The 25544-nt window shown below is 45.8% G+C and overlaps 11 protein-coding genes across 16 annotated transcripts; 3 read left to right on the top strand and 8 right to left on the bottom strand.

Annotated features, from left to right (window-relative positions):
• Positions 1–413: 413 nt before the first annotated feature.
• On the top strand, positions 414–4447 carry RB195_024418 (uncharacterized protein; the record flags this gene model as incomplete). 2 transcript variants are annotated; one of them, XM_064212184.1, is made up of 9 exons in its annotated part: positions 414–482; positions 556–666; positions 723–796; positions 925–1080; positions 1151–1384; positions 2373–2566; positions 3204–3292; positions 3516–3989; positions 4061–4447. In XM_064212184.1, the coding sequence occupies 9 exons, from the start codon at positions 414–416 to the stop codon at positions 4445–4447; spliced, it is 1788 nt and encodes a 595-aa protein (XP_064068064.1). The 2 variants fall into 2 exon arrangements, with proteins under 2 accessions (XP_064068064.1, XP_064068065.1); XM_064212183.1 differs by lacking the exons at positions 414–482; positions 556–666; positions 723–796; ... (2 more) ...; positions 2373–2566; positions 3204–3292 and having other exon boundaries at positions 3552–4082.
• Positions 4448–4645: 198 nt separating this feature from the next.
• RB195_024419 (uncharacterized protein) lies at positions 4646–5919 on the top strand (the record flags this gene model as incomplete). Of its 2 annotated transcripts, none has more annotated exons than XM_064212185.1 (3): positions 4646–5238; positions 5370–5534; positions 5586–5919. In XM_064212185.1, the coding sequence occupies 3 exons, from the start codon at positions 4646–4648 to the stop codon at positions 5917–5919; spliced, it is 1092 nt and encodes a 363-aa protein (XP_064068066.1). The 2 variants fall into 2 exon arrangements, with proteins under 2 accessions (XP_064068066.1, XP_064068067.1); XM_064212186.1 differs by having other exon boundaries at positions 4646–5106; positions 5181–5534; positions 5592–5919.
• A 309-nt stretch (positions 5920–6228) lies between these two features.
• On the top strand, positions 6229–7711 carry RB195_024420 (uncharacterized protein; the record flags this gene model as incomplete). The annotated part of the gene is made up of 2 exons (XM_064212187.1): positions 6229–6348; positions 7622–7711. The coding sequence occupies 2 exons, from the start codon at positions 6229–6231 to the stop codon at positions 7709–7711; spliced, it is 210 nt and encodes a 69-aa protein (XP_064068068.1).
• Positions 7712–11959: 4248 nt separating this feature from the next.
• On the bottom strand, positions 11960–12673 carry RB195_024421 (uncharacterized protein; the record flags this gene model as incomplete). The annotated part of the gene is made up of 2 exons (XM_064212188.1): positions 11960–12479; positions 12540–12673. The coding sequence occupies 2 exons, from the start codon at positions 12671–12673 to the stop codon at positions 11960–11962; spliced, it is 654 nt and encodes a 217-aa protein (XP_064068069.1).
• Positions 12674–14304: 1631 nt separating this feature from the next.
• On the bottom strand, positions 14305–15578 carry RB195_024422 (uncharacterized protein; the record flags this gene model as incomplete). Of its 2 annotated transcripts, none has more annotated exons than XM_064212190.1 (3): positions 14305–14632; positions 14690–15043; positions 15118–15578. In XM_064212190.1, the coding sequence occupies 3 exons, from the start codon at positions 15576–15578 to the stop codon at positions 14305–14307; spliced, it is 1143 nt and encodes a 380-aa protein (XP_064068070.1). The 2 variants fall into 2 exon arrangements, with proteins under 2 accessions (XP_064068070.1, XP_064068071.1); XM_064212189.1 differs by having other exon boundaries at positions 14305–14638; positions 14690–14854; positions 14986–15578.
• Positions 15579–15776: 198 nt separating this feature from the next.
• On the bottom strand, positions 15777–16672 carry RB195_024423 (uncharacterized protein; the record flags this gene model as incomplete). 2 transcript variants are annotated; one of them, XM_064212192.1, is made up of 2 exons in its annotated part: positions 15777–16163; positions 16235–16672. In XM_064212192.1, 2 exons carry the CDS (start codon positions 16670–16672, stop codon positions 15777–15779), a joined length of 825 nt encoding a protein of 274 aa, XP_064068072.1. The 2 variants fall into 2 exon arrangements, with proteins under 2 accessions (XP_064068072.1, XP_064068073.1); XM_064212191.1 differs by having other exon boundaries at positions 16142–16672.
• A 973-nt stretch (positions 16673–17645) lies between these two features.
• RB195_024424 (uncharacterized protein) lies at positions 17646–18188 on the bottom strand (the record flags this gene model as incomplete). The annotated part of the gene is made up of 2 exons (XM_064212193.1): positions 17646–17798; positions 18072–18188. 2 exons carry the CDS (start codon positions 18186–18188, stop codon positions 17646–17648), a joined length of 270 nt encoding a protein of 89 aa, XP_064068074.1.
• A 1941-nt stretch (positions 18189–20129) lies between these two features.
• On the bottom strand, positions 20130–20426 carry RB195_024425 (uncharacterized protein; the record flags this gene model as incomplete). Its single annotated transcript, XM_064212194.1, has 1 exon — positions 20130–20426. One exon carries the CDS (start codon positions 20424–20426, stop codon positions 20130–20132), a length of 297 nt encoding a protein of 98 aa, XP_064068075.1.
• A 1303-nt stretch (positions 20427–21729) lies between these two features.
• Positions 21730–22236, bottom strand: RB195_024426 (uncharacterized protein; the record flags this gene model as incomplete). The annotated part of the gene is made up of 1 exon (XM_064212195.1): positions 21730–22236. One exon carries the CDS (start codon positions 22234–22236, stop codon positions 21730–21732), a length of 507 nt encoding a protein of 168 aa, XP_064068076.1.
• Positions 22237–23345: 1109 nt separating this feature from the next.
• Positions 23346–23726, bottom strand: RB195_024427 (uncharacterized protein; the record flags this gene model as incomplete). 2 transcript variants are annotated; one of them, XM_064212197.1, is made up of 1 exon in its annotated part: positions 23346–23726. In XM_064212197.1, the coding sequence occupies one exon, from the start codon at positions 23724–23726 to the stop codon at positions 23346–23348; it is 381 nt and encodes a 126-aa protein (XP_064068077.1). The 2 variants fall into 2 exon arrangements, with proteins under 2 accessions (XP_064068077.1, XP_064068078.1); XM_064212196.1 differs by having other exon boundaries at positions 23346–23663.
• Positions 23727–24681: 955 nt separating this feature from the next.
• On the bottom strand, positions 24682–25113 carry RB195_024428 (uncharacterized protein; the record flags this gene model as incomplete). The annotated part of the gene is made up of 1 exon (XM_064212198.1): positions 24682–25113. The coding sequence occupies one exon, from the start codon at positions 25111–25113 to the stop codon at positions 24682–24684; it is 432 nt and encodes a 143-aa protein (XP_064068079.1).
• Between the last annotated feature and the right edge of the window lie 431 nt (positions 25114–25544).

Consider the following 25544-nt stretch of genomic DNA (forward strand, 5'->3'; position numbering starts at 1 on the left):
AGCAGAAATAGGAAGTCCATCCCCTGAATCCACTCGCGTCTCTGGGCAAGAACAAGGTCCCTTTTGGTCCGTGGTTAGCCCCTATCTGCCAGCCGGCGCCACGTAGCCTCGCGACTAACCTGAACTGCCGATCGCTGTCGAATGAACTTCAACAACCCACTTTAGACTGCTACGATATTTGCATCTGTTGTTTGCAACATTACAGGAAACGCGCATCAGAGAATGTCCCGTTATCAAAAAAAAACTGCGCTATATACTGCGCCAACGTTGATGAGAAAAAAGTGGGAGGCTGCGCGGTAGCTGTGAGGAACGACTACAATAGCCTGGTGGAGCAATTTATCTCAACGTCGTCAAGATGCGCCATCGTACGATTGCAGGATCGCAGAGCACTCATAATCGGGGTCGTAGCGCGCATGAGAGATCTGCCCGTCATCAGCATTGAAAATTACACCATTTACTGCGGCGACGTTGATGAGAACAAAGTAAGTGGCTGCGCGAAAGTTGCGAGGAACGATTACAACAACCTCATGGAGGAATTTGGATCAAGGTCTCTAGATGCGTTTTGTACGACCGTGGGATCGCAGAGGACGTGAACTCTGGATCGCAGAGGACGTGAACTCTGGATCGCAAGTGCTCACGCACCTACTTAAACCCCTAAGGACAACAGTAAGAACGCCTTCTACGATGAACTCAATGCGTTGATGTCCAAAATACCCATCCAGCAGGTGGTCATTTTCGGAATCAACGGAAATGCGAGGATGGGACTTGAACAACAATCCGATGTGGTGGGAAAGTGGTTTTATCCCATGGAGCAGAATTTGACAACGGAAATACTCTGATAGGCCTTTGCGAGCAGACGTATCTCACCATCGCTTCCACGTTTAAGAGGAATCAGCTCACGTGGCAGGGATCAACCCTTTTAAGGCCTAAAGAGCAGCACAAGCGAAAGATGAGAATGCTCAAACTTCGAATCGACTGCGTCCTGAGGAGGAACATTCTCCAATCGGATATCAGAAAATCTAGAGCCGTGTGGGACGTCGCATTCGATTCCGACCACATTTCTGTTCTTCTGAGCTTGAAGTTAGAGTTGCAAAAGAGAGATCGAGGAGTTAAACCTTAACCAAAGGCATGACAGATTTGAAAGGTGCAGAAAGGATTTCCGCCAACGGATGTCGGTGAATATTGGATTACAGACCAAGCTTAAGGACGCCCACTCTCTCACCAGTCGTGTTCAGTGCACTGCAAAGAAAACGCTGCAAAAGAAAACTGTTCCAATGACGAGGAAGAAGTTTGCCGTTGCATCTGCGGAGACAAGATCCGCATACAATTTTGTATGTCACGACACACAAAATGAGCAAGGAGAAGTGTCTGAGAAAGAACCTGCGTCAGTTGCACTAAGATGGCGAGAACAAACGGATATCAAGAGCGGAGAAAAAGAGAGAAAAAAGCATAGGAGGCAAGAACCCCCCCCCCCCCCCCAAAAAAAAAAAAAAAAAAAAAAAGCCTGTCCTCTACTGAGGCATTACAACGACAAAATGAATAGATGTTCACCTGTCCTCACCTGCTAATGGGTTCGCTGTCACTGAAGCAACCCTACCAATGTGTAGGTATCACATCAACACCCTACACTTCAACACTGGTAAGCGCAATCAGCTCCTGAGGTCCTGCACGTCCAACGACCGATGTTCACCGCATTCAGCGAGGAACCGCCTACCGAAGTTCTGATTTGCGCGATAGTTCGACTTTCCTTGAATCTCTGCATAGAATTGCAAATTGTCGATAGTCCAATTTAAGCAACAGTCAAGATTGTTAACAAACTTTATTGCGGCTAACGTTTGGGCGTCGTCGCCTTCGTCAGGGCCTGGAAGGTCAGATCATTTGTGATATATCCTCTCAAATGCCTCGCCTAGAACAAGTCATCATTGCTTATTATGCTATATCCAAAATCGAAACCAGAAGAGTCCAAATTGTTGTGCTTACCTAGGTAGCCGTGTTGCCGTGATATTAGCGGACCTCCGCGTGATAAAATCGCTCCGCTAATACTAGTTAGGATGCGACCCGCATATGACCCCGTAGATCAAAACCCGCAAAGGTCTTGATACAGAGCCACTTTGATGACTGTTGCATTATATGTCCCACTCAGGACGAGACGGACACTTGTTTCGAGCTTGTAAACCAGAGATCCCCTCACATACAGCAAAAACCCAAAGATAATTGGCAGTCCTTTGTTAACGTGGAAATACAGTGGTCCAACGGTGAGCGGATGACACGACGGTTTCGAAGCCCTAGTAAAGTAGTAAAAACAGAATAGTTCACTGTCTTTGAGCTCACCCTTGTAAAATAAGGAAATCAGTCATTCAGAATATGTTTAGGCCAGCCGTAAGGGTGACATCTGATGTCCAGGAGCGGATCGATGCGGTTGACCTAGCGCAGTGGATCGCAACCTCTAATGGCTACATTGCTGATGTACCTCGTAGGCTAGGTCTTATTGCGCAACGAGATTATGCCAAGGCGGATGACTCCGAAAAGATCAGTTTCTCCTTACCTTTCATAACCGACGACCTGAGTAAGGCGATAAGGGCCAGTCTGGTTAGGTGTGGTCCCAAGTGATAGTTGTAGAAAAGTCTCCCACAAATCTCAAGAAGCAGTTAGTGCGAAACAGAATGTACGATCGCATTTGTCTGACTCAAAACTGTGTAATATGCTCCTTTCTGCATAGTTGCCATCCTGTCTTCTACGATCGTACGAACCCGAAATTGTAGCTCGGAGAACTTTGGAAGCGTTTTGGATAAATGCTAAAAGTCCAAAAATGAATAGAAAGGAAGAACGCATAGCTGTGACCAACGAGCTGGCTCTGTATCAAGACCTTTGCGGGTTTTAATCTACGCGATCATATGCGGGTCGCATCCTAACTAGTATAAGCGGAGCGATTTTATCACGCGCTAATATCACGGCAACACGGCTACCTAGGTAAGCACAACAATTTGGACTCTTCTGGTTTCGATTTTGGGTGTAGCATCTTAGGGAATGATGACTTGTTCTGGATGAGGCAATTGAGATGATATATCACAAATGCCACAGATCTCCCTCGATCACAGCCGGTTAGTCGCAAAGCTACGTGGCGCGTCCCCGGGTGGAGGGTAGGGGGCTAATCGCGGACCAAAAGCTACTTTGTGCTTGCCCAGAGACGCAGGTGGATTCAGGGGATGGACTCCTTGTTTCTGCTGAGCCAGGACTGACTTATGATATCCTTGTATCCTGCACGTCGGTCCGGCCAAAAGCCTGCAATCAAGTGAGTGGGAGGTGCAAGGGAGGCGGTTTGGAGTCGCCTCCAACAAATAAGCTCCACATATCCACTCCGGGAGAACGGAAGTTCTCCCAGAAACTCATGGGACTAGAGGCTTGCAACCTGCTCATGGGTTTTAAAATTTTATGCAAAACACAGCAACGAAAAAGAGTCTCCTGATTCTGGAGGAAAGCCTGGTACGGTAGCGCCAGGTAGGACGGGGTTGCAGGAGTCATGTAGGCTACCGAAACGGAAAAGGACTAGGATGGCGATCTGTACTTATAACGCACGTACGCTTGCATCGGAAGCGGCCATCGAAGACCTGATGATGCAAGCCAAGAAGATCAAGTACGACGTCATCGGACTGACGGAGACGAGACGACATCACCCTCTCAACGCCGTATATGAATCTGGAGAAGAACTGTTCTTAGGAACATGCGACAGTAGAGGTGTTGGTGGAGTTGGCGTCCTCGTCAACACGAAAACGGGAAAGAACATCGACTCCTTCGAACAACTTACGACCCGAATCGGACGTCTGTGGATGAGAAGATGTGGTCCAACACCAGCTTTGACTATCTTCGTCGCCTATGCACCAACATCAAGCTACGAAGAAGAAGTCAAAGCTTTCTATATGGACCTGGAGAAGTTCTACCGAGAAGATCATGCCTTCTACAAGGTCATAATTTGGGATTTCAACGCCAAAGTTGGCCCAAAAAGAACGCATGAGGAACTTCACATCAGGACCCACGGCCTGCAATGGATTGACCAGGGCAGAGGCTCTCCGAGTTCATCATGACGACTAAGACCATCCATGGGAACTCGCAACACAAGAAGCCGTCCTCTCTACGCTGGACGTGGGAGTCACCCGGTGGAGGGTACCGTAATGAAATAGACTACATCATCGTCAGTGAAAGGTTCTGCCTGACGGAGGACGCTGTTGTACCAAAGTTCTATACGGGATCGGACCATCGCCTCCTCCGAAGAAGATTTTCCCTCACAAGGAGAGCAAAGAAAGCCGCCAAGTTCAGAGAGAGAAATCCCAAGGCTATCATCAACTGGGATCTCTTTGCTACGCTAGCCGGCTTTTGGGAAGATTCCGCAATCGACGAGGAATATGACCGGCTTGTTGAACACCTGTCACGACCGCGCGAAGTCGGCTGAGAGTTTTAAAACCACCAAGAGACGCCTGTCTCTTGAAACTCTTGAGCTGATACGCCAGCGTTGAGCAGTACGAGTCGCAGGGAACCAAGAACTCACGTCCGAGCTCGCAAGGCTTTGCAGAGGCGATAAAGAAAGACCTTAAAAAGAGAAGAGCAGAAGTGCTGGCTGAAGCTGCAGAGGCGGGGAAAGCCATCCGCTATGCCCGTCGAGACTTCGCCAATCGCTACTCGGATGACTGCTCTCCGGAACCCAAAGGGAACTGCCATTGCATCGAGAAGGGAGATGGAGAAAATCATCTACGACTTCTACTCTGATCTGTTCGACAGCCATGTCCACTTGCCTCCTCACCATCAAAGGGAAGACGGACATGTCATTCCAGAGGTTCTCCCGTCCGAAATACGACATGCTATCATATCGGTGAAAAATCGTACGGCACCCGGTCCCGACAGAATAAGACCAGAACACCTGAAAAACCTTTCGCCAGTACTCATCAACACCCTGGCGAGGCTCTTTCACGTTACCTGTCGGAATGCAAAGTTCCTAAACAGTGGAAGGCCAACAAGACCGTGTTGTTTTGTGAAAAGGGAGATCCACATGACATCTTCAATTATCGCCCAATCTGCTTACTGTCCGACATCTACAAGCTCTTTACAAGAGTGGTCCTTAATAGGATTGAAAAAGACTTGGGTGAAGGACAGCCATGCGAGCAAGCAGGATTTTGAAAAGGATTCAGCACGATTGACCACATTCACACTGTTTCGAAACTCATCGAGGTATCACGAGAGTACAAGGTACCGCTCTGTCCCACCTTTATCGACTTGAAGAAGGCCTTCGACTCAGTTGAGACGGAAGCGATCGTGGAAGCTTTGGGCAACCAAGGCGTCCCTACTCAGTACATAAAGGTACTTCGAGAGTTGTACAGTAACTTCACGACCGGAATTTCGCCATTCTACAAGAACATCATCATTGACGTGAAGAAAGGTGTCCGACAGGGTGATACAATTTCACCCAAAATATTCGCAGTCACCCTCGAGAACGCGATGCGAAAGTTGGAATGGGACGACATGGGAATGAAGGTTGATGGTCGGTAACTACACCATTTACGCTTTGCTGATGACATCGTACTGATAACACCTAGCATCAGCCAAGCGGAACGAATGCTGACCGAATTCGATGAAACATGTGGATGCATCGGTCTTGAGCTGAATATACAAAAGACGATGTTCATGCGGAACGGATGGGTCTCGGATGCCCCATTTACGCTCAACGGAACGAACATATCCGAATGCACCAGCTACGTTTATCTGAGTCGGGAACTGAACATGATGAACGACCTGACCACCGAGCTGGGCAGGAGGAGACGAGCGGCTTGGGGAGCGTATAAAAGCATCGAGGATGTCGTGAAAAAGACCAGAAACACCCTGCTCCGTGCTCACCTCTTCAACACCATCGTACTTCCTGCTTTGACCTAGAAGACCAGGAAGAAAACGCGGTGAGCGTCATTGAACGCGCATTTGAGAGAGTGATGTTAGCAGTATCCCGTTCCACGCAAGTAAGGGACGGGATTCGAAGTTCTCTCCTACGTTAGCGATCAAAGATTAAAGACGCCGCCGCGTTTGCCAAGGAAAATAAAATAAGGTGGGCCGGACACGTGATGCGCGTTAACGACAACCGTTGGACCATAGCCGTGAGCGACTGCGTTCTGTGCGATATTAAGCGCACTACAAGAAGACCGGCGACCCGATGGTCAGATTTCTTCACGAAGTCTTTGAAAGAAAATTATGATGCTCTTCGTGAACTACGCGAAAGGAGGATTCACTGGGCTACTCTGGCACACGATCGGGACAAATGGAACAATTACTGGCGCCCGCTCAACAGTTCGAAGATCAGCGGGAGTCAAGGTGATCAAGGTGATCACAAATGATCTGACCCTAAACAGTAATCAGGGTGAACGGGCAACCTACTGTACCTGAGGACAAGTTCTCTTACTTGAGCTGCGCGCTGAAAAAAGATGGCAGGTATGAGAGAGACATTCAGCGAAGATGCGCTAAGCCCAGTTTTGCACTAAACTCCTTATAGAAATGGGTTTGGTCGAGCTCCATCCCCAACGGTGTGCCATAGCGAAGAACTTTACTCAGAATTGGATATAGTATACCGCCTCATGATGCGAGGAAAACATCAATATCCTGCTCTGCCCTTTAAGAGTCGCAAAAAAAACCGTCATCAGTTTGTTGGTCACATTGTAAGGAGACTACCAGATCGCCTTATCATAGTTGTCTTAAGGATGCTTCCAAATCTAACTTGAAGAAAACCACCTGGAAATGGAAGAAAGTTTTCGACGGAGGTGGTGAAGGAATATGTGAGAAAACTTGGAATCGACGGGCTGTTTAGGCGAGGCGAAACATCTGACAGAATATGGATCAGCGATGGATGGGCAGATCGCGAGCTCCATCGAAACATCGAACGGGATTGGCTGAAATATGTGCAAGGACGACTCACCTCGGCGAAGATGCGGATAAACTGCGCCAGACCATAACATCCACCCGCCCATACTACAGTAATATTTTCTAACAATGTGTACAGTATAGTACGAGGCGGGTATAGCGCAGTCAGTAAGGGGTTCGACTGTGACTGCAAGGTCCATCAGTGGTTCGAAACCACGTGGTCCCTACCAAGTTTTTCATCATTAGCGGTTGATAGACTTGTCTGCAAGAACAGAAACACTGACTTGACACACTGGCTAGCCCCCGCAAGTCACTGTATATGATAGCTACACGTTCGTAAACCTCAAACAATTCCGAATTGTGTTCGAACGCGTGAGTCCACGTCGCTATTCAATCTCTACGGTGAGTGGATCACCGTAGAGATTGAATAGCGACGTGCACTTTATCCTTTTTTACTGCATATGAAGATGAATTCGAATCCATGTACACGTATGAGCAAGAGTGATCAGAAGAATGTTTGAAAACACATGTCTTCTAGCGCCAAACAGAAAAAAAAGTTATGGAAATTACAAAGTGGAATATCAGCATGCAACAGGGTAACACAAAATAGTACGTAATTTATTTAATTAATTTATTTGAGTCAACATGTACTTTACTATTATTCTTACTGTTACTGGAACTCACTCTATCGAAGTAGGAACAGGAAGTCCAAAATGGATGACTGTTTCAGGTTTTTCGACTGGAGAGTGAAAATGCTGTTCTGAAGGCAAACATTCCTGAGGATGTGCTGAGAAAGATAGTCGCGGAACACACTTGCTGAAGTGAATTTCTGTTGGCGACTAATTCTTCGACATCTCAGATCTGTGGACATATTTAGACTAATTTTGGGGGAATGGTAAAGAGGGTCCCGGCGGCTTCTCCGGCAATGCCTCACGTGTCCAGTAGATATGTCGGGGCATACACGAACATATCTCGACGAGATCGCTCTAGTCTTTCACGGAGACGCAGACAACCGTTTTAGATGCCACTCTGGCCATAGGGATCCAAAGAAATAAAAGAAATGGGATAAGGAAGTATGTAAAGAGGAATGCAGTGAGTTGTCGAAATTATCGAAGAGAATAAAGAACAATGTAGTTAAAGATGCAAGTCATTTTGCGTGGTGTTGTAATAAGAGAAAGGAAGTATGTTTTCTAGATACTACCTTCGGGAAGTCTAGAAATCTTATAAAATGAAGTCTTTTTTTCCATGAGGTGAGAGGCACAGAATTCCCCCCGCCCGAAAACAAATTATGCGAAGAAAAACATTGGGACTTACAGGATAACGGTAATCCTGACTCCCGTTACTTTTGAAAGCTGGAATGTTACGTTTTGACGAAACTTTCGGCATACATAATATTCGTGTACGGGAAGTTATTAGATACATTCTTCACTCATATTTCACGTGAGAGTTTCTCTTGTTTCTGGTACAGTTACAAGTTCACCTTACACCACAAAATTCTAGTAGATGTGTCTGATTCTCCAAAACAGTTCTGTAGCTCATGAGTTATATCTGAGCCGGTAACGTAGCGTGTGATTAGCGGTAGATAAGCAGAGTCAGCTATTTAAGTAGCAGCAAAGGTGAATCTCTTTAGAATACGCACCTTGCTAATTGCTCTTCCGAGGCATGATCGGAAATCCTCCGGAACACTCTTTACACGCACCACTTATTTTCCACGTCATGTTTTACCATGTAGACAATTTTCATGCTTGGAAAAGAAGTTCTTTTCTTAAATTCTGCATTCTTGAGAGTTTGGAAAAAAACTTCAACCTCTTTGAGAGAAACTCCGATATTCCTCAAAATTCCTTGTGTTTGATAAATACAATTCCTGAAATTCTTTTCGGCAAAGCTTCTCGTTTCTCCTCCCCGGTATGGCAATAAACACTAGTTTATCATTCTATAGATTATATGAGGAGACACCTCCTCAAGTAACCCACATCAGTGAAGCAAAAGATCTCATCAGTGTTCAAATAAAAACCCGCTTAAATTCATTCCCATCACGATGAAAATAAAACAAGCGCAGAATTGAAGAGATTTCTAAAAATAAAGGTGTAGAACGATCGCAACTATGTGGGCTGAAATAATCTAGAACGCAGACAAACATGATTGTAATACAGAAAACTGGAAGAAGTACACTAGAGTAGAGGAAGGGAGAATTAGGCAATAAAGGAAGTGCTAAAGAAGAACAAAAAGGGAAGACAGAAAAAGGAATGACAGATAAAAAATCAGTAGTAACTGGGAGAATTGACATGCATATGTACATATGCATATATATATATATATATATATATATATATATATATACATGTGCATATATATATATATATATATAAAGGATAAAGTCACTGACGTATCAATCCACTCAGGATGCGCCAACGCGTTTTACTAGAATTCGTAATCGTTGAGGTTTTGGAACCTGTGTTGGCCTATGGAATGACTTGGGCGGATGTGGCGCAGTCGGTTAGAGGTCCGTTGTAGCCACACGGTCGAGGGTTCGAAACCGCCCTAGTGCAAACCAAGCATTTCATCTTTCAGAGGTCGAATATATATATATATATATATATGCCTACGTATGTACGTATATGTTTATATGCATGTAATCTTTGTACATACACACATATAATTATGCATATATATCTGTGTGAACGTATACGTATATCTACATGTACATAGAATAGGATCGCTAATTCTTCGACATAAGACGAGACAGACGCGAATCCGCGTCTTTTGCGTCTTTTTTTCATAACTCGCCTCAATTTGATCTTTATTATCTACACATCAATATAGTTGCGAGCTCTACCGATTGAATGTCATTAGAATTTTCAAAACCTATCAGGGAAACAGTTTCTGAAACCATTACCTGAGGTTACACATTAACAAGGCTGACCCCGAGATAATTGCGCCCCAAGATATGTGATTTTTGACGTGAACATATTTTTCGAAAAGTGAAATTATAGTTACATATTCGTAATCTACATAATATTGCGAACAATTTGATCTCTTATAGCTATAACTCCATGACTCTGACGATTTTGTAAATTTGACTAAAGTGACATGTTTGAACTTCAGGAACGACTGACATTACCGGCATTAACTACCGACATTGTATGTATATGTATGTATGTATATGTAAATGTAAATGTATATGTATATGTCTATCTTTATGTATATGTCTATGTATATGCATGAGTTACTTGACTTAATCGGCAGACTGATGTCATCGCTTGACGCGATTCCCCTCACCTTCGCGGAGGTGTGCCGTCCTTGAACATAGCTCTGCCCAACCTTCTCGATCTTCTGCGAGAGCTTGCACAGAATCAATCCATTCGTCGCTATTCTATATTCTGCGAAACCTTAAGTCTCGCCTGAACTGCCTATCCATGCCGAGTGTACTCAGGTCCTCTTTCACTACCTCAGTTCAGAACTGGCCAAAAACGGCCAGGTGGCTTTCTTCCAGCTTGAACCCGACAAACTCCTCGGAATTCGTTGAACAAGGCGATCTGCCGGTCTCCTTAACATATGACCAAAAAAGCAAAGACGATTTACTTTATCCACTTTCGATGGCGGTGCAAGACGTTGATATCTTCCACGTGTCATCCGCCGCTATACCACATCAATTTCTAAGTAAAGATCTTCATTGTGGCATACCCTGTGCCAAAAGTAGCCAAGTAGCCGTCTAAGCAGCTTTCGTTCCGTGCAGTCAAGCCTTTCCACCACCGCAGACGGTGCTGCCCACTGCGTACATCATGATAGGGCGAATTGAATATAGACAAACCCACAGCTTGATTTCGTTGGTGGTCGACCACAGGTATTTCGTTAAGAAGTTAACTGCAGAAGTGGCCTTACCGCATCTTTGCTGAGTATCTTTCTTGTAGCTGCCGTTGTTCTTCAGCGTACAGCCCAGGCAACAGAACTCATCGACGGTTATATAGTTATATCGGTTGTCCGTCCAACCCTGATTCCTGTTCGAGATCTCGAAGAGATCCACATCTGCTTGCACTTATTAGGGCGCAGACGTAGTCTATAGGCTGCAGCCAGTTTCGATACAAGGTTGACAACATGTTGAAGTTTCGTATTGCTTTCCGCAAGTATGACAACATCGTCAGCGTACTCGAGATCGGTCAAGGGGCGTCCTGATGGTGCTAGATGACATCGGCAGGACACTGATCTACTGTTCTTCGCATAATGTCATCGATGGCGAAATTGAACAAGAAGGGTCCTACTACGGCCCCTTGTCTTACTCTAGTTAACACCTCAAACGGTGTTGTACATCCGGCTGGCGTTCGAACTACAGCAGTTCTTTGTTGATTCATGTCATCAGGCAAGCGAACGAACTTTCCTGCTACTCCATCGGCGCGGAGCGCGTTGAGAAGACGGCCTCGATGAGGAGTCGAAGTCCAGTAACGCTAATTACATCGGCTTCGAAGACCGCTGCCAGACTTCAATCACGCTCCTCAAAATGAACACCTGATCAGTCGTTTATCGACCAGGGCGAAAGCCAGCTTGCTCGTCGCGCGTTGTTTCTTCGCGATGCTTAATAAGTCAGTCCAGGATATCGTCTCCACTAGATTTTTCATTCTTCATTTCTAGGGGGGGGGGGGGGGGGCTAAGACAAGGACAGGGGAACATCTTTTCATTTTGGCGCTATACTGTTCTAGTAAAGCATAAGCTTTCCGCGAGTTCTTGTCCTCCCAAGCATTTTCAAACTCCATCGTTCTCGACGTCCACTCGTTATTGTGGTCTTGTTGCAGTTGACGACGCAGCTTCCTTCTAAGACGCTTTTCCTGGTTGAAGTGCTGCACACGACACATACAGAATTGTACGTGAATTTTGTTTTCGCAGATGCAAAGGCAAGTTTCTTTTGCGGCAATAGAACCAGGAGTGTTTCCTTTGCAGCGTCCTGGATACACTTTGTGAAGGAATCCGCATCTCTAAGCTTCTTCCTGGTCTGTACTCCTACATGAATAGACACACGTTGGTGGAATTTCGTTCTGCATTCTTCGTTTTTCAGAGCTGCCATGTCGATTTTCGGTTAAAGAGGAACTCCTCGGTTTCTCTTGTAGAACCATATCTTGAAGCTGAGAAGAACTAGACGGTGGTCAGAGTCGAACGAGACGTTAAAAACAGCCCTAGATTTTTGGATATCTGACTGAGGAATGTTCTTCGTCAGATCGTAGTCGAGTTGAAGAGTCCTCATGTTCCACATGTGCTGCTTTTCAGGCGTTAAAACGGTTGACCCCTGCCACGTGAGCTGATGGCGTCGATGATTCCTCTTAAACGTGCAAGCGATGATGATGCCCGTCTGTTCGCATAAGTGGACCAGATGGTCATTGTTGTACGACGTGCGCTTCGCTGGGTAATACCCTTTTCCTAACACATAGGATTGCTGTTCGAGTCCCATCTTCGCATTTGCGTCGATTCGGACAATGACCACCTGTTGCCTTGGTATTTTAGACATCAACGCATTGGGTTCATCATAGAAGGCGCCCTTATTGTTGTCCTCAGCGGTTTCCGTAGGTGTGTGAGCACTTGCGATCCAGAGTTCACGTCCTCTGCGATCCAGAGTTCACGTCCTCTGCGATCCCACGGTCGTACAAAACGCATCTAGAGACCTTGATCCAAATTCCTCCATGAGGTTGTTGTAATCGTTCCTCACAACTTTCGCGCAGCCACTTACTTTGTTCTCATCAACGTCGCCGCAGTAAATGGTGTAATTTTCAATGCTGATGACGGGCAGATCTCTCATGCGCGCTTCCTGCAGTGCAGCAAAAGGCGCACAGAGATTTCGCAGAAGCCCAGACAGGGCGGCTTGTTGGAGTTGAGTGTATGTATGTATGCATGTATGTATCGTATACATTTCATGGTCAGTTTGGTCGGATCCGTCCGTCCGTCTGCCCATCCGCCCATCCCTCCACCCGCCTGTCCGACGAAACTGACCGTGAAATGTAAAAGAAATAGAGTGCAGTTTGATTACACTTAACCTCTCCTCAGATGTCTGTGTTGAACCATATCTAACAACAGCGGCAATGGCCAGTTACATGTTATATGTCGCAAATATAGAGATAATCCAGAGTGCAGCAAAACATAACATGCAGTGCTTTTAAGGCGACTTCACTACTGTACCTGCAGAAAACAATAGTAACGTTACAGGGAGAAAGTGACTTTTGAGTCAGTCCGAACCAGTATTGAGCATAGCATCAACCTTTATCCAAGCGATGAGTGAACATTTTGATCGATATTACATCGAATTGATGTTAGGTAATGATTTTCTAGATTTTTTATAAGCGTCGGTAAATGAAGACTAGAGAAAAACAAGCTCGAATCTCATGAGAAATTATTCAATGACAAAGATAGCAGAAAATCGGTATTTACCTTTAATTAATGTAAATTTAAATACAGCTCAACCAATGAAATTATTTATGGATAACTCTCATCAGTGTGATGTGCACAGTGGAAACGTGGATAGCCGGCGTAAACAGGTGCGGAAGTTGGTCGTACCATCGTCCACTGCGATGGTGTGCATACGGAGTAGATATCCACAGATGTTTGCTGTAAATATGTAGGAGTTTCGTACACGCTTTTCATGCCCTCTCATGTAACGCTGGTCTAAGAGTTAAACGGAGAGGATATGACTCAAAAGACAAATCTTTAAATTGTTTTAAAAGTATTTCGATTGTACTTTTGCTCTACTATGACGCTCTATGGTAACGGAGCTATTCTCTTACGGACGTGTACATGTATTACAGTACCCAGTTGGAACTTCCGGCTAACCCCACAACACCGAACTTGCAGACCTGTTATGCCCGCTTCATTAGCTCTCAGTAGTCAATAAAGCCTGAATTAGTGGCACTTATTGTAAATTTAAACCAGAGAATTAATCTTATTTCTGCTGCTAGCAACAAATCATCCTGCTCTTTTTCTTGTAGAAATATTGGTCACCTTGATCACCTTGACTCCCGCTGATCTTCGAACTGTTGAGCGGGCGCCAGTAATTGTTCCATTTGTCCCGATCGTGTGCCAGAGTAGCCCAGTGAATCCTCCTTTCGCGTGGTTCACGAAGAGCATCATAATTTTCTTTCAAAGACTTCGTGAAGAAATCTGACCATCGGGTCGCCGGTCTTCTTGTAGTGCGCTTAATATCGCACAGAACGCAGTCGCTCACGGCTATGGTCCAACGGTTGTCGTTAACGCGCATCACGTGTCCGGCCCACCTTATTTTATTTTCCTTGGCAAACGCGGCGGCGTCTTTAATCTTTGATCGCTAACGTAGGAGAGAACTTCGAATCCCGTCCCTTACTTGCGTGGAACGGGATACTGCTAACATCACTCTCTCAAATGCGCGTTCAATGACGCTCACCGCGTTTTCTTCCTGGTCTTCTAGGTCAAAGCAGGAAGTACGATGGTGTTGAAGAGGTGAGCACGGAGCAGGGTGTTTCTGGTCTTTTTCACGACATCCTCGATGCTTTTATACGCTCCCCAAGCCGCTCGTCTCCTCCTGCCCAGCTTGGTGGTCAGGTCGTTCATCATGTTCAGTTCCCGACTCAGATAAACGTAGCTGGTGCATTCGGATATGTTCGTTCCGTTGAGCGTAAATGGGGCATCCGAGACCCATCCGTTCCGCATGAACATCGTCTTTTGTATATTCAGCTCAAGACCGATGCATCCACATGTTTCATCGAATTCGGTCAGCATTCGTTCCGCTTGGCTGATGCTAGGTGTTATCAGTACGATGTCATCAGCAAAGCGTAAATGGTGTAGTTACCGACCATCAACCTTCATTCCCATGTCGTCCCATTCCAACTTTCGCATCGCGTTCTCGAGGGTGACTGCGAATATTTTGGGTGAAATTGTATCACCCTGTCGGACACCTTTCTTCACGTCAATGATGATGTTCTTGTAGAATGGCGAAATTCCGGTCGTGAAGTTACTGTACAACTCTCGAAGTACCTTTATGTACTGAGTAGGGACGCCTTGGTTGCCCAAAGCTTCCACGATCGCTTCCGTCTCAACTGAGTCGAAGGCCTTCTTCAAGTCGATAAAGGTGGGACAGAGCGGTACCTTGTACTCTCGTGATACCTCGATGAGTTTCGAAACAGTGTGAATGTGGTCAATCGTGCTGAATCCTTTTCAAAATCCTGCTTGCTCGCATGGCTGTCCTTCACCCAAGTCTTTTTCAATCCTATTAAGGACCACTCTTGTAAAGAGCTTGTAGATGTCGGACAGTAAGCAGATTGGGCGATAATTGAAGATGTCATGTGGATCTCCCTTTTCACAAAACAACACGGTCTTGTTGGCCTTCCACTGTTTAGGAACTTTGCATTCCGACAGGTAACGTGAAAGAGCCTCGCCAGGGTGTTGATGAGTACTGGCGAAAGGTTTTTCAGGTGTTCTGGTCTTATTCTGTCGGGACCGGGTGCCGTACGATTTTTCACCGATATGATAGCATGTCGTATTTCGGACGGGAGAACCTCTGGAATGACATGTCCGTCTTCCCTTTGATGGTGAGGAGGCAAGTGGACATGGCTGTCGAACAGATCAGAGTAGAAGTCGTAGATGATTTTCTCCATCTCCCTTCTCGATGCAATGGCAGTTCCCTTTGGGTTCCGGAGAGCAGTCATCCGAGTAGCGATTGGCGAAGTCTCGACGGGCATAGCGGATGGCTTTCCCCGCCTCTGCAGCTTCAGCCAGCACTTCTGCTCTTCTCTTTTTAAGGTCTTTCTTTATCGCCTCTGCAAAGCCTTGCGAGCTCGGACGTGAGTTCTTGGTTCCCTGCGACTCGTACTGCTCAACGCTGGCGTATCAGCTCAAGAGTTTCAAGAGACAGGCGTCTCTTGGTGGTTTTAAAACTCTCAGCCGACTTCGCGCGGTCGTGACAGGTGTTCAACAAGCCGGTCATATTCCTCGTCGATTGCGGAATCTTCCCAAAAGCCGGCTAGCGTAGCAAAGAGATCCCAGTTGATGATAGCCTTGGGATTTCTCTCTCTGAACTTGGCGGCTTTCTTTGCTCTCCTTGTGAGGGAAAATCTTCTTCGGAGGAGGCGATGGTCCGATCCCGTATAGAACTTTGGTACAACAGCGTCCTCCGTCAGGCAGAACCTTTCACTGACGATGATGTAGTCTATTTCATTACGGTACCCTCCACCGGGTGACTCCCACGTCCAGCGTAGAGAGGACGGCTTCTTGTGTTGCGAGTTCCCATGGATGGTCTTAGTCGTCATGATGAACTCGGAGAGCCTCTGCCCTGGTCAATCCATTGCAGGCCGTGGGTCCTGATGTGAAGTTCCTCATGCGTTCTTTTTGGGCCAACTTTGGCGTTGAAATCCCAAATTATGACCTTGTAGAAGGCATGATCTTCTCGGTAGAACTTCTCCAGGTCCATATAGAAAGCTTTGACTTCTTCTTCGTAGCTTGATGTTGGTGCATAGGCGACGAAGATAGTCAAAGCTGGTGTTGGACCACATCTTCTCATCCACAGACGTCCGATTCGGGTCGTAAGTTGTTCGAAGGAGTCGATGTTCTTTCCCGTTTTCGTGTTGACGAGGACGCCAACTCCACCAACACCTCTACTGTCGCATGTTCCTAAGAACAGTTCTTCTCCAGATTCATATACGGCGTTGAGAGGGTGATGTCGTCTCGTCTCCGTCAGTCCGATGACGTCGTACTTGATCTTCTTGGCTTGCATCATCAGGTCTTCGATGGCCGCTTCCGATGCAAGCGTACGTGCGTTATAAGTACAGATCGCCATCCTAGTCCTTTTCCGTTTCGGTAGCCTACATGACTCCTGCAACCCCGTCCTACCTGGCGCTACCGTACCAGGCTTTCCTCCAGAATCAGGAGACTCTTTTTCGTTGCTGTGTTTTGCATAAAATTTTAAAACCCATGAGCAGGTTGCAAGCCTCTAGTCCCATGAGTTTCTGGGAGAACTTCCGTTCTCCCGGAGTGGATATGTGGAGCTTATTTGTTGGAGGCGACTCCAAACCGCCTCCCTTGCACCTCCCACTCACTTGATTGCAGGCTTTTGGCCGGACCGACGTGCAGGATACAAGGATATCATAAGTCAGTCTTGGCTCAGCAGAAACAAGGAGTCCATCCCCTGAATCCACCTGCGTCTCTGGGCAAGCACAAAGTAGCTTTTGGTCCGCGATTAGCCCCCTATCCGCCCCCCAGGAACCCGCCACGTAGCCTCGCGACTAACCCGCTGTGATTCCTCTAGTAAGGGAGATCCGTGGGTAGAAATATTAGGTGAAGTAAAAAGTTCTGCGCGTTTTCTTTGTTTTATTTCGACGATGAAACTAACATAGTTGGGAATAGCCCATTCAGATTAACATATGCGTTTGGTTCGACAACGTTTGTCTATTTTGATGGCAATTTCATAATGCTGCAACTGAAGAAGTCCTCGTCCTTACTGGCAAAAAACTTGACCTCATTTTAATAAGCTTCTCTTGAGGTCAGTTTTGTACGATCAGGAAAATTTTGAAAATGCTTGAAAAAGGGATAGATGCTTGATGATTGGTCTGACCTATGCGTAGAGTGCGGTATAATCACTCATTCAAGCTCTCGTAGCTTCTGACACTCCGTAAAAGATGTGTGCGGCCTGGCGTTATCTTGATGGAACACATCACCTTTCCCATTGATCAATTCTGACCACATCTGATTATTGTCTGCTTCAATGTGGTAACTATGGGTCCAAACTGAGTGATCAGCCCGACGGGAGGAGCTCATAGTGGATTTCCTTCCAATTCTACCAAGTACTTGATCTTCTTGGCTTGCATCATCAGATCTTCGATGGCCGCTTCCGATGCAAGCGTACGTGCGTTATAATTACAGATCGGCATCCTAGTCCTTTTCCATTTCGGTAGCCTACATGACTCCTGCAATCCCCTCCTACCTGGCGCTACCGTACCTGGATTTCCTCTGGAATCAGGAGACTCTTTTCTATTACTGTGTTTTGCATAAAAATTTAAAACCAATGATACAGACACAGATAACAGATACAGTGATGTTTATTGCCATATTCGTGTTGTCGACGACACCAACTCCACCAACTTTTGGAGAAATGAAGTCCCATAAGTTTAAGAAGAACTTATCGTCCTTCCAGAGAGGACAGGTGGAGCTCATCTGTAAGGCGACTTCAAACCTCCTACCTTGCACATTCCAGTCACTCGACTGCAGGCTTTTGGCCGGACCGATGTGCGGGATACAGAAGTATTATGTGCCGGTCCTGGCACAGCAGAAACACGGAGTCCATCCCCTGAACCCATCTGCGGGCAGGCATTACGTCGCTTTAGATTCGCAATTAACGTCCTATCCGGCACGTGGGGACGCGCCACGTAACCTCGCTACCAGCCGACTGTGATGCCTCTAATTAATCTAGGGATTGTAACTGTAACCAAATATAGGCCAGATCTAATTACTCACTCACGGCACAATGAATAATCACTGCGGTCACTGTTAGCAGCAGAATAAGAACAACAAGTTTGTATTTAACTTTAGACACTGCCCTTAATTTCTTAGTCTCTTCGATTACCAGTTCTCTCCTTCGTGTTATCTCTTCTCAGAAATTGTGAAGTTTCTTATCAACAAGTTTATTAATAATAATATTTGTTCATTTTTTCAAAACGCTTCTTCTATAATCTAATCTCTAATCTATAACTCAAAGAACGTCGAGTTTGGGAAGTACTGATATAGTTTTCTATTTCTCCGAAATGAAACTACACGCGATGAGTTGTAATGATTGTGGGAACCTCACTGCGTAATGAGAGAGAAAAAGCCGAGCAGAGAAAGAAACTATTATTTTTGGGGGTGCACACATGAAACAAGGTACATCACGCTTAGTGCTTGCTGGCTACGATGCCCCACGTCGGGTCGGGCGGCGCTCGCGCGTTGTTACGACTATTTCTTTTATCTCAAGTAGAGCGCATTCTTTAAAGAAAACCGTTAACAAAGAAGTTTAGTACCATCCAGTCCTTGTTATAGGAGGATGTTTATAGCATGCTGCATAATAGCGCGCTTAGTCCCTATATTAACACTGGTGTGCAAAATTTAAGGATGAGAAAAGTGAAGTAACATAACATATCAGCAACTCTGTGGAAATAAATGAAAGTGCGGGACCATCTTGCGAGAGGTCTCCCGGCCCTGCCACATGAGGCAGTTGAAGGAATGGGGAAAGGCAGCGGGTGTCAATCAGCAAGCGGTTATTTTGCATTCTGGTAGTGTTCTGCATTAGAACATGGCCGGAGACAACCTTTCTTTGCCCGAGAACCCGTATATTGTGTTCGGCTGACACCCGCAGACACAACGAGTTCGCACCAAATTGCGATGGTGTCAAAAACATAGAGACTGGACCAGCAAGGAGTGAGGTCGCATGCTCTTCCTCCTTCTGTTCTTTTTGCAGATTCAGTCTGAGTAGTGATTCAGGACTTGCCAGACGGCTTATTCAGAAATTCGATACACGCATGCAGAGAGTCGCTTTAGTAGTATCTAGATGTTTACATGGTCTGACGAAGGATCTTTATCTTTGGCAGTATGATGATGACGTTCAGGTCATTTCGTCCCAGCATGTCGTTCCATGTTAATTGTTAAGAGAGAAGGCGAGAAAAGCTGTACTGTGGTGGTATAGGAGGAAGATAGTTGCAAAATCAAGTTTGAATATTCCTCCGATGTAGTGCTGACACCAGCAGCAAGTATGCCGCAAAACCTTTCAAGATTGCCTTCTTACTTACTTGGATAATTAGATGACCCGTCTTCACTGGAAGTGGGGGCCCAGCATCTCTTCCACTCGTTTCGCTCCCTCGCCATTGTCATCCAAGATGTTCTCAGGTTTTGCGAGTGACGTTGACGAGGTCCCCGAGCTGTGCTCCAGCTGGGCCATCCGTGTAGCGAACACATCACTCCATTTCCTCGGTGGTCTCCCTCGAGGGCATTTATCATCTCTTGAGTTCCACTCCAACCTTCTTTAAGCCCATCTATTGTGGATTCTTCTCATAATGTAACTTGCCCATCTATGCTCTGCTTTCGAAATATACTCCGCTTGGTCGTGAAGACAAAACATTGTTCGAGCAGAAGAGACCAGCTAGGTGTTGTGTGCGCAGATTAAACTTCAGAATACATCTTGCAAAAGCTCTGGAAGTAGCTTTCTGGACGTGGCAGCGGTGTCTGTCCACGTCTCCGCTGCGTGATAGAGCGCTAAAAGAACTGTCGAGTCAAACATATGGGCACGGAAATTTTAGTCTGTCAGTTCGTAGCTCTAGGTCTGTAGCATCTCTGACGGGTGCAAATGCTGCCCACGCTGCTCTAATCCTTCTATTCAGTTCTTCCTTCAAGTCGTTTTCCATATTCATAGAACGTCCGAGGTATACGTATGACGATGTTTCCACGATTTGGGAGCCTTTAGGTTGTGCTCTTCCGTCCTCGCAGTAGGCGTTCTTCATGAATTGTGTCTTCTTTCTGTTTATTCGCAGTCCTATTATTTTCCTTGCTTCGTTCAGTTCCTTGATCATTGTTTCTGCTTCATTGGTACTTCTCGAAAAGAGAACGATGTCGTCCGTGAATCGAAAATTGCAAAGAAATCTTCCATCAACACGTATTTCCCTTTCTTCCCGAGAAAGTGATTTAATTATCCATTACAATGCAGCCGTGAACAGCTGTGGCGATATAGTACCACCTTGTCGTACCAATTACCACCTTTCTTATGGATGTGGTGAGGGGCGCTGGAAAAGCTGTATTCAAGTGGTGCATTGATCGTAGCAATTGGCTAATGTCCTCACATGCGACACGTCCACACCTTGATCGACCAGCGCTGACAGTATTGCATTCGCTTCTACGCTGTAGATTATGCGCGTGAGAAAGGGATTCCACTGGCCTGGGATCCTTTCTTTTTGAAGGTAGGAGGTCATGTGAACCGCGCTCCATTCATTTCTTCCAAATTGGGAATCCGTGGTAAAGCTTTACTAGTGAGGATGATCGGGCTTGACACAGGAGTTGATGAATGGAAGAAGTTCGAGTTGCATCTCTCTGTAATGATTTCCATCTGATGACGAGAAGAGGTGCGAAACCCGCTCAAGAAGGCTGCTAACGGAATATTATATTCGCAGAGATCCGTACATCACTTCTTCAGACTTCCTTGAGCTTCTTCCAGAATCTTTTTCTGCCTGTATTTCAAAAGATCCTCCTGCAACGCGTTTCTGCAGCTAGTGTTTGCTACTAACCGTTTAATGTGCGATGCATTCGAATCAAGCCTCAAAGTCCTTCTTCTTTCGAACAACTCCTTGGTGATATTCGAAATTCGATCCAAGTGTTTCCGTGCGCAGCTTCAAGGCTCGTTTAGCACACGCTCGTAATCCTCAGAGCAGCACCTCGTAATCCACGTTTGGGTCCTCCTCGATGTGCCAGTCACCTTGGGATAAGGAGTCCTCGAGAACGCAGTCGTCGTAGGCGACTTCGTGTGGCTAATTCGTGTTTTTGCACGAAGGAGACGCCGATACGTGAAGTAGACAACAACACCGGTTTGTGACTATGTGGTCGACCTCCGCACCAGTTGCGCCATTGGGCCATTCCCATGTCCACCAACGATGATCTTTCTTTATGAAAACAGAATTCTTACGAAAGAGACGAGCGGCGGACAACAGCCCAGCGAGACGATTGCGATTTTCATTCCGGTCCCCTAGTCTAAATCTTCCTATCCTGTATCCCTCTTCTATACACAACATCATCTTGCAGCTGTGCTTGCAGAAGACTCCGGTGTATAGCAGCAGTTAAGGAGTCAGAGACGAGATGCAGGGGATGCACAAAGGAATTCTACCTTCACGTGGGATCCTCACTGTGTTGTTCGTAATTCGATTGGATGTTAGATTTCAATCTCGAGTAACCGTTTGAACTAGCTATGCTTGTGGCTAGTTTTAGTGATTCTTCCCGTTCTCTACCCCCTGTGCACATTGCTGTTGCTGTTTTGGTCATATTTCGGATAATTGCCTTTTTCATGCCATTAGGATGGGCTGACTTTGCGTTTATCAGTGTGTTTTTCCAGCTTTCCTTGCGATACCATTTCACACTTGCAATGCCATTGTTTAGTTTTATTTGAGCATTTAAATAAGGCAGCCAACCACCTTTTGGTTGTTCTCGAGTGAGTTTTATGTACTGCGATCGTTCATTCAAAGTTCTAAAGCATTCGTCCATTTCGGATTGCGTTGATGTTATAATGAAGCAATCATCAATATAACGGCAGTACATCTGTGGATGACATTCAATCACTGGTTGTTCTATTCTGTTCATAAAGCAAACGGCAAGATCTGGAGCAAACCTTTGGCCCATAGCAAGTCCTCTTATTTGAGAGAAAAATTTTCCTGACCATTTAAAAATGTTGCACTGGATGCATTCGTTGATCAGGATCATTATACGTTGCTTGCTTAGTTTCTATACTACGGCCGTGTCTATCTAGCATTTCAGATAACGCTTGTAACGCCTGTTTGGTTTGAAAATTTGTGTAGAAAGACGTCACGTCAAATGACTCCATGACACAATTTTTTTCGAATCTTGCATTTTTAAGACGTTCAAGGAATTGTGAACTGCTCGATAGATGAGAAGACACTTTGGTAGTAGTTGACTCACAATTCTATTTAGAAACCAAGGGAAACGGTCTGTTGGCCCTCCTACGCAATTTATTATTGGCCTTATTTTATATGTCTCCGCTGACGTTGAGCGTAGGTCGTTACTTGAAAGCTTATGCGTTTTAATCAGACTGTAAAAAACGGGGCAGTTCGGTGTTTCTACTTTTAACCTGATCAGGAATCTTTCGTCAATCCCAGCAGATAGTGTATGCATATTATATTAATTAATCCATTATTATTATTAATCCCAGCATGTCGTTCCATGTTAATTGTTAAGAGAGAAGGCGAGAAAAGCTGTACTGTGGTGGTATAGGAGGAAGATAGTTGCAAAATCAAGTTTGAATATTCCTCCGATGTAGTGCTGACACCAGCAGCAAGTATGCCGCAAAACCTTTCAAGATTGCCTTCTTACTTACTTGGATAATTAGATGGCCTGTCTTCACTGGACGCGTGGGCCCCAGCAGCTCTTCAACTCGTTTCGTTCACTCGCTATTATCATCCTAAATGTTCTCATGTTTCATGAGTGACCTTGATGAGGTCATTAAGCCGTATCCAGTTCAGCTCGCCGCTGGTCCATCCGTGTAGCGAACACATTAGCCCCATCTTGTCGGCTGTCTGCCTCGAAGGCGTTTATCATCTCTTGGAATCCACTCTAGCGTTCTCTGGTCTATCTATCATCAATTCTTTTCATAATGTAATCGGATCATCTATGCTTTGCTTTCGGTATATACTCCGCTGGGTCGCGAAGATGGGATAGTGCTCTTAAGTCGGAGCTGCGAAGACCGGCTATCTGTTGTGTGCGTCTGCTAAACTTCAGAAAACATCTCTTAACGGCTCTGTGAGTAACGAGTAGTTTCCTAGAAGTGGCAATGGTGTCTGCCCAGGCTTCTGCTTCGTAATAGAGCGCTGGGAAAATTGTCGAGATGGGCACGGAAATCCGTCAGTTGTTCGCCTGACGGGTGCGAATGCTGCCCATGCTGCTCTCATTCTTTTATTCAGTTCTTCCTTCAAGTCGTTTTCCATGTTCATAGAACGTCCAAGGTATACGTATGACGAAGTTTCCACGATTTGGTAGTCTTCTAGTTGTACTCCTCTGTCCTCGCAGTTGGTGTTCTTCAAAAACTGTGTCATCTTTCTTTCATGGAAAGAGACCGATGTCGTCTGCAAAGCGAAGGTTGGAGAGGAATCTTCCATCAACACGTATGCCCCTTCCTTCCCAAGAAAGTGATTTCATTACCTATTACAATGCAGCCATAAACAACTTCGGCTATAAAGTATCATCTCATCGTTCCAATTACCGGGGCGCTGGAAAAGCTGTATTCAAGTGGTGCATTGATCGTAGCAATTGGCTAATGTCCTCACATACAACGCGTTCACACCTTGATTGACCAGCGTTGACAGTATTGTATTCCTTTCTACGCTGTCGAAGGCTTTCTCATAGTCGACGAAGGTTAGAACAAAGGGCAAGCGGTATTCCCGGCAAACCTCTATGATCCTCGACACAGTCTGGATGTGGTCCAAGCAGCTGAACCTTTCATGGAATCCAGTTTGTTCTTGAGGCTGGGCTTCATCCAGCGTCCTAGATATGCGCGCGATAATGATCTCAGTGAATACTTTGTGTAATACGCTCAGCAAGAATATCGGATGGTAGTTTCAAAAGTCATCTCGGGTACTTTTCTTATAAACAAGAACAATTCGCTAGGAATTCTACTGGTCTGGGATCCTTTCCTTCTGAGGGGTGGACATCATGTGCACCGCGCCAGATATCATGCTCTTGATAGCGACTCGTACTTCCAAAGGGAGACTCCGTGGTGGAGCTTCACCACTGGGGGTGATCGGGCTTGTCACAGGAGTTGATGAACGGAAAAAGTTCAAGTAGAACCTCTCCGTTATGATTTTCATCTCACAACGAGATTGGATCCTCCTCAAGTGCCAGTCACTTTGTGACAAGGAGTCCTCGAGTAGGCAATCGAATTCGTGTGGCTAACTCGTATTTTCGCACGAAGGAGACTGTGATCAGAACCATCACAAAAGGATGGTACTACCGGGACGTGAAGCAGACACAACCCCCGGTTGGTGAGTATGTGGTCAATCTCCGCACGAGTCGCGCCATTGGGCGATTCCCATGTCCACCAACAACGATCTTTCTTCACGAAATTAGAATTCCCATGAAGAGGCGAGCGGCGGACAACAGCCCGGCGAGACGATTGCCACTTTCATTCCGGTCCCCTAGTCCTAATCTTCCGATCCTGTATTCCACTTCTGTAGCCTTTCCTAGTTTTGCGTTGAAGTCTCTGACGACGAATTTGTAGAAGGACTTCTCGTTGCGGATCACTTCTTCCAGCTCCTCGTAAAACGCGTCCATTTCGGATTCGTCAGCTGCTGATGTTGGTGAGTAGCAGTTGATGATACTGATGGGTTTTTGGCGCAGAGGACGGAGGCGGAGAATAGCCAGACGAGGTGACAAGATCTCGTGAGAGTAGACAAGATGGACGACAGGTGGGTGCACAACAAAACCAGCACCGCCTACATTTCGTGACGGAACCTTCTCTCCACGAATGACGAGTGTACCGTCATTCATCTGTGGTACGTCACTCCTTCTGACGTTATGCTGCTGTTATAAACAGCATAACAAACGTTATGCTGTTTATAACAACAGCATAACGTTTGTAGAATATTCAAGCTTGATTTTATATCCACATCGCTCGAATATCGCTACAAATCAAAGTCTTTATCGCCTCCTTTCCCAACATTAAGTGCAGCACGTCATGATAGGATAAAGTGACTCGAACGTCAAATAGAGATAAAGATCGTTAGTCAGATCAGGTAAATGTTTAACTACTACTAAAATGGCTCTCTGCCTGTTTACGTGGTCCGTGCTTCCGCGCATGTCTACTCCTCCATACGTTGCCCTCATTCTATATTCAACAATATTCGAATGAATCTTTTAGGTGCTGTCTTATTCAGAAAGAACGCTAGGAGCTTCATTGTTCGAACACCTCTGATGGAGAT

Source organism: Necator americanus, chromosome X (genome assembly GCF_031761385.1).
Source record: "Necator americanus strain Aroian chromosome X, whole genome shotgun sequence".
Lineage (NCBI taxonomy): Eukaryota > Metazoa > Nematoda > Chromadorea > Rhabditida > Ancylostomatidae > Necator > Necator americanus.